This window comes from Thrips palmi, unplaced genomic scaffold, assembly GCF_012932325.1.
Source record: "Thrips palmi isolate BJ-2018 unplaced genomic scaffold, TpBJ-2018v1 HiC_scaffold_18, whole genome shotgun sequence".
NCBI classification, from domain to species: domain Eukaryota; kingdom Metazoa; phylum Arthropoda; class Insecta; order Thysanoptera; family Thripidae; genus Thrips; species Thrips palmi.
This window is the reverse complement of record NW_023144627.1, coordinates 28,978-35,963: the sequence shown is the minus strand read 5'-3', so window position 1 is coordinate 35,963 and position 6,986 is coordinate 28,978. Positions and strand designations below refer to the sequence as shown.

General features: G+C 39.9%; 1 protein-coding gene across 1 annotated transcript; it reads left to right on the top strand.

Annotated features, from left to right (window-relative positions):
* The first annotated feature begins 680 nt into the window (after window positions 1–680).
* LOC117644616 (vegetative cell wall protein gp1-like) lies at window positions 681–6,766 on the top strand. The gene is made up of 3 exons (XM_034384224.1): window positions 681–878; window positions 1,007–1,687; window positions 6,705–6,766. Exons 1-2 carry the CDS (start codon window positions 823–825, stop codon window positions 1,683–1,685), a joined length of 735 nt encoding a protein of 244 aa, XP_034240115.1. The 5' UTR covers window positions 681–822; the 3' UTR covers window positions 1,686–1,687; window positions 6,705–6,766.
* Window positions 6,767–6,986: the final 220 nt, after the last annotated feature.

Genomic DNA, 6,986 nt, shown 5'->3' with positions numbered 1-6,986 from the left:
GTTTACTGGGGACCAGATCACAGTGAACACCGCGAACAAGATCACAGTGAATCCCGTGAGCAGATCACAGTAAACGCTGTGAATTGACATACAGTGAAAACTGGTAATAAATTAACGGCATTTACAGGACATTTTTGGTAGAGTGTACCTGCTAGGCGCTCAATCTACCACATTCTTCATCATATCCTTTTCAAAGCAACTCAAAATCTAAAACAATAACTAAATATAATTTCTTCTTGCTCTTTTTGTTTCAACTTAAATTTCTCCTATTTTTGTTTCTACATTTCTTAAAATGGTGTCAATTCAATCTAATTATTTCTCCTTTCTTTTTCTAATGTAAAATTACTTTCAATAAAAAAAAATTGTGTTAAAAGTTATCAAACAAAATGTAAAAACGGCATTCACCACTTACATCAAAACTAAAGAAGCATAAAAACAGCATGCTCATTGTCCCAAAATTGACTCTAGTCCTACATCATCCCAATGATTGTTAATTCAAATCCCCCCAATAAAACATTTTTATAAACTCTCTCTCTCTCTCTCTCATTCTCTCTCTCTCGCGGCTCCCTTAGTTAGCCCAGTAAACTAAAAACAATTTAACGTTAAAATAATAATAATAAAGCTGCTTTTTCTTGCAATTTTAAGATTGCAGAGTAAAGTTTTCCTTTTTTTTTCAGGCCTTTCGATTTGGATGGAGACCTGGAGGAAGTCCCTCAAACCTTCATTTCCCCACCCTCCTCTCCCCCAAGCTCTCCTACCCTTCCTCCTTTTCAACCCAACCCTCCCCCATCCTCTCCTGCCACCCTTCCTGACCCCTTGCTCATGTCACCTCGTCCCAACTACTCCTCACCTTTCCCCCCACACTCCTCTCCCCCAAGCTCTCCTACCCTTCCTCCTTTTCAACCCAACCCTCCCCCATCCTCTCCTGCCACCCTTCCTGACCCCTTGCTCATGTCACCTCGTCCCAACTACTCCTCACCTTTCCCCCACATCCTCTCCCCCCAAACTCTCCCACCCTTCCTGACCCCTTCCTCATGTCTCCTCATCCCTCACCAGAAATCTACTCCTCACCTTACCCCTCACCCATGTCTTACCCTTTCGGCTTTTCTCCCCTTTCTAATTCTGCCCCTTCACCTCCTACAACCCCTTCTTCTCCTACAGCCCCTTCTTCTCCTGCAGCCCCTTCTTCTCCTACAGTTAACCCTGGCGTACAAAGGCTACTTATGTTCAGCTACGGTGCTTCTTGTCATAAACGCCTTAAGATCGATTCACACACCTCTCCTTCTCCACCTCCCCCACATTCCCCACCTCACTCACATTCTCAACCTTCCCCACCTTCAACTTCTCCACCTTCCCCTTCTCCACCTTCCCCTTCTCCACCTTCCCCTTCTCCACCTTCCCCTTCTCCACCTTCCGCTTCTCCACCTTCAGCTTCTCCACCTTCACCTTCTCCACCTTCTGCTCAGCCCAGTACTTTAAGCCGGCGGCAGAAGGCTAAACTGCGATCCAAACGAAATGCGCAGTTTAAGAAGTTTATGAGGAAGAACGACGACCCTGGCCCCCCTCCCACAGTTATGAAGTCAGACCATTCGGAAACTGCTCCCTCTCTCTCAAGACGAGATAAAGCTCGTAAGAGATCCAAGGAAAATTACAAGTTCAAGAAATACATGAAGAAGAGCAGCTGAAGGTAATTATGCATCTGTTATTGTCAGTCGTGTTGTCCGCGTGAAGTGCTAGTACCAACACCGGCCCGCTCGCTGTATTTAATTGGTCTATGTATTTTGTTCTATACACAATTTTAAATACTATCTTTGGAATGAGCCCATACTACCCCGTGGAAGAAAACCAAACGAGTACCATCTGCTTTCATTAAAGTTCGTTTTAATGAGATTTTTTTTTAAAGACATAAGCTTTGGGGAAATACCGGGGAATAGTTGGCGAGCGATAGCGAGCCCTTGCCGTGTTTTTGGGGGCTCCAAAAAATGACTGGTCGTGCGTCTGTCTGTCTGTCTGTCTGTACGTACACGCTCACGTTTCTCAGCAACTACAACACTAATAGTTTCCAAATTTTTCACCGAACATCCCCTAAAGGTCCCACAGGGGATTTTTTCTTATATTCACGATTACTACCGTTTGAAATATTCAAAACATCTTTTTGAATTAGGTTCTTAGCGGGGGGTTAGGTTGGGCATATATAGCAATTTTTCATACTTGCGGCCGCGGCTCTCAAATACGGGGCTGGCAAAACATTGGCAAATAAAAAAAAATAGAGAGGAGAAGGGCTTAGAAGTGAGTTCGGTCTTTGTTTTTCGATATTCTAGAATGATTGAAACCCCTCCGGAGTGTCAACACAGTGAAATACGGAAAATGAAAGTGACAATTATTACGCGTTTCGTCCTCCGTCCGCCCCCTCCCCTCCCCCGCCACAGGGGAAATGTTTTAGTCAGTGGAGTGTGTTTTATCGTTTGATAATTTCAAGAATGATTTGGTCTTTTTAAGTTTTGAGAGTGTATTTCCATTTTTATTCTCAGACATTATACTTTTTAGTTGTTTGCTTTGCTCAATAACAGTTAGAAAATAGATCAATGCAATCTAAAAGTACAAACCAGACACTAAACTTGCCAAAAAAAATAGTCTTTGCTGACTCTTGGCACTGACTCTGGGGAAAGGCTTCATAGCAATGCTGTAAGTTTACTATAGTTAACCCAACCTTAAAGATAACTATATGGTGAGTGAGAGTAGCGCATACATGGTTTGACTTTGACATCTGATTCAATGAGACGATTCAGTGACTTGGGCATATGATTTCATGAGACGATTCTTTTAAAATTTATCATACATTGTCTGCGACAACTGGTAATTTGTGTCAGTCATGGTTTGAGTTGGCTGTCTTTTTAATTTATTCAGAATGTTAGGGAAATACTTATGCTATACTGTTTTAAAGATTAAATATGACTATCTTATGAATAAGATTAACTTGCGTTTAGCAATAAGTGGGCTCGACATTGAATTAAAAGGAACGATTCATTGGATCTAAAAGAAGGTCTTCTCCGTAAAGTAGTTGCAATCAGCCTGCCTGTAAATGTGTCCCTTTTAATTAATTGAGATAAAACAATGTAGTTTTATCCACTAGTTTAAAATAAAAAGGGGGATAAAAAGGGTTTTTAGGTATTACTTATAACATTGTGTATTCATAAGTTCAATAACAAGGAGATATCGAATGGAATTGAAGCATTTGTGAATCGTATTAAGTAATTCAATGCTGGCTGTTGAATGTTACTCGACTGAGTAACAGTGTCAGGGTTCATGTTACGACACAATGAACAGGGAAAAACACTTAGAAATTGCGAAAATGACTTCCAATTTCATCCCAGACCATTACTTTTCCCAAAATTTACCAATTTCTGACCAAAATTTTGAAGTCGTGTTCTACATAGTTTCCTGCATTTTGGGTGTGCTGATCACGAAAATGACTTCCAATTTCATCCCAGACCTTTACTTTTCCAAATATTTACCCAAATTTTGGACCAAAATTTTTGAGTCGAGTTTACATAGTTTCCTGCAGTTTTTGGTGTGCTGATCACGAAAATGACTTCCAATTTCATCTCAGACCTTTACTTTTCCAAATATTTACCAATTTTGGACCAAAATTTTTTAGTCGAGTTTTTTCATATTTCCTGCAGTTTTTGGTGTGCTGATCACGAAAAAGACTTCCAAATTTTATCTCAGACCTTTACTTTTCCCCAAAAATTTACCAATTTTGGACCAAAATTTTTGAGTCGAGTTTTACATAGTTTCCTGCAGTTTTTGGTGTGCTGATCACGAAAAAGACTTCCAATTTCATCCCAGACCTTTACTTTTCCCAAAATTTTTCCAATTTGTGACCAAAATTTCAAATTGAGTTTCCCATTGTTTCCTGCAGTTTTCAGTAAGATAATCACGAGAATGACATGAATTCCGGCCCTTTCGTGACGGAAGACACTGTATTGGCCTTATTTTTGCCCCAAATTTTTCGCCATCTCCTATAAGAAAGTTTTCAGACGCATCGCTCGCCTACACGCGCCCAAACTAAAAAGGCGCGTACCCCTAGTAGTTTTTTTTTCTCACGGGGCCACTTTTCGAAAGGGTCAGTGCCGTCGCCAAATACATAGCAGCGGTAAAAGTTTAACACAAAATTTTTAAAGAAGCTATTTTTTTTTAAAACTAAAATGATATGCAACCTACTTCCAAATTTTTAAATTTGGGGAGCGATAGCGAGCCCTTGCCGTGTTTGGGCGCTCCAAAAAGTGACTGGTCGTGCGTCTGTCTGTAGCGTACACGCTCACGTTTCTCAGCAACTACAACACGAATAGTTACCAAATTTTGCACCGAACGTCCCCTAAAGGTCCCACAGGGGGAGTTTATCTTTTTTCACGATTACTACCGTTTGAAATATTCAAAAAATCTTTTTTAATTAGGTTCTTAGCTGGTTAGGTTGGCAGATATATAGCAATTTTTCATACTTGCGGCCGCGGCTCTCAAATACGGGACTGGCAAAACATTGGCAAATAAAACAAAATAGAGAGGAGAAGGGCTTAGAAGTGAGTTCGGTCTTAGTTTTTCGATATTCTAGAATGATTGAAACCCCTCCGGAGTGTCAACACAGTGAAATACGGAAAATGAAAGTGACAATTATTACGCGTTTCGTCCGTCCGTCCGCCCCCCCCCCTCCCCCGCCACAGGGGAAATGTTTTAGTCAGTGGAGTGTGTTTGATCGTTTGATAATTGCAAGAATGATTTGGTCTTTTTTAAATTTTGAGAGTGTATTTCCATTTTTATTCTCAGACATTATACTTTTTAGTTTTTTGCTTTGCTCAAACAGTTAGAAAATAGATCAATACAATCTAAAAGTACAAACCAGACACTAATCTTGCCAAAATAAATAGTCTTTACTGACTCTTGGCACTGACTCTGGGGAAAAACTTCATTGCAATGCTGTAAGTTTACTATAGTACTAACCTTAAAGATAACTATATGGTGAGTGAGATTAGCGCATACATGGTTTGACATTGACATCTGATTCAATGAGACGATTCAGTGACTTGGTCAATGATTTCATGAGACGATTCTTTTAACTTCATCTTTCATTGTCTGCGACAACTGGTAATTTGTGTGAGTCATGGTTTGAGTTGGCTGTCTTTTTAATTTATTCAGAATGTTAGGTAAAAACTTATGCTATACTGTTTTAAAGATTAAATATCACATCATGACTATCATTATGAATAAGATTAACTTGCGTTTTGCAATAAGTGGGCTCGACATTGAATTCAATGGAACGATTCATTGGATCTGACAGAAGGTCTTCTCCGTAAAATAGTTGCAAACAGCCTGCCCGTAAATGTGTCTCTTTTTAATTAATTGAGATAAATCAAAGTAGTTTTTATCCACTAGTTTAAAATAAAAAGGGGGATAAAAGGCTTTTAGGTATTACTTATAACATTGTGTATTCATGAGTTCAATAACAAGGGGATATCGAATGGTAATTGAAGCATTTGTGAATCGTATTAAATAATTCAATGCTGGCTGTTGAATGTTACTCGACTGAGTAACAGTGTCAGGGTTCATGTTACGACACAATGAACAGGAAACACACTTAGAAATTGCGTAAATGACTTCCAATTTCATCCCAGACCATTTACTTTTCCCAAAAATTTTCCAATTTCTGACCAAAATTTTGAAGTCGAGTTTTACATAGTTTCCTGCAGTTTTGGGTGTGCTGATCACGAAAATGACTTCCAATTTCATCCCAGACCTTTACTTTTCCAAATATTTACCAATTTCGGACCAAAATTTTTGAGTCGAGATATACATAGTTTCCTGCAGTTTTTGGTGTGCTGATCACGAAAATGACTTCCAATTTCATCTCAGACCTTTACTTTTCCAAATATTTACCAATTTTGGACCAAAATTTTTGAGTCGAGTTTTACATAGTTTCCTGCAGTTTTAGGTGTGCTGATCACGAAAATGACTTCCAAATTTTATCTCAGACCTTTACTTTTCCAAATATTTACCAATTTTGGACCAAAATTTTTGAGTCGAGTTTTACATAGTTTCCTGCAGTTTTTGGTGTGCTGATCACGAAAATGACTTCCAATTCCATCCCAGACCTTTACTTTTCCCAAAATTTACCAATTTGTGACCAAAATTTCAAAGTTGAGTTTCCCATTGTTTCATGCAGTTTTCAGTAAGATAATCACGAAAATGACATGAATTCCGGCCCTTTCGTGACGGAAGACACTGTATTGGCCTTATTCTGCACATATTCTTCGCCATCTCCTATAAGAATGTGTTTTAGACGCATCGCTCGCCTACTACGCGCCCAAACTAAAAGGCGCGTACCCCTAGTTAAATTATGGCGGTAAAATGCAACATATTTATTCACTGTGTAAGAAGACTGTCTTACCTGAACGGACTTCCTCTGTGGCGTTTGTAGTGGTCCCACTTCCACGTTGTCAATTTTTGAGGTCTTGATATATTTCCACGATGGAGCTTGATCTTGATGCACTGCTTGATAACTGCCAACCGCACTGGCTTCACTGAAACTAGACTGCCGAGGGCACTGGCTTTTTCACTGACTCTAGAAGGACAGCAATACTGCCTTTTGCTATAACACTAAATCACTGACACCCCCCAGTCGACGTATTCACATCACTTCACTTTCACAGGTTGAGGTGGAGTCCACAGCGCCGAGACGCGCCGAGAGGGACGCGCCGAGAGGGACGCGCCGAGAGGGACGCGCCGAGAGGGACGCGCCGAGAGGGACGCGCCGAGAGAGAGGCGCCGAGACACGCCGAGTCCCACGATGACACTACTGAAGACAAAATAGCATACTTTAATCAGTTTTGTTTTGTCCTATATTATAATATTTGTTTAATTTGTTCAATTGTCCAATATTTATTTGACGTTAATAATTAAATTATTTTTTTCCTAGTTATCTCATGTTTAAT

Bases quoted from the DNA above. Each gene is read 5' to 3' on its own strand.
- LOC117644616 (XM_034384224.1), top strand. From the start codon at position 823: ATGTCACCTCGTCCCAACTACTCCTCACCTTTCCCCCCACACTCCTCT. The intron at 879-1,006 runs CTCTCCTACCCT...TCTCCCCCCAAA, and splicing joins CCACACTCCTCTCCCCCAAG to CTCTCCCACCCTTCCTGACC.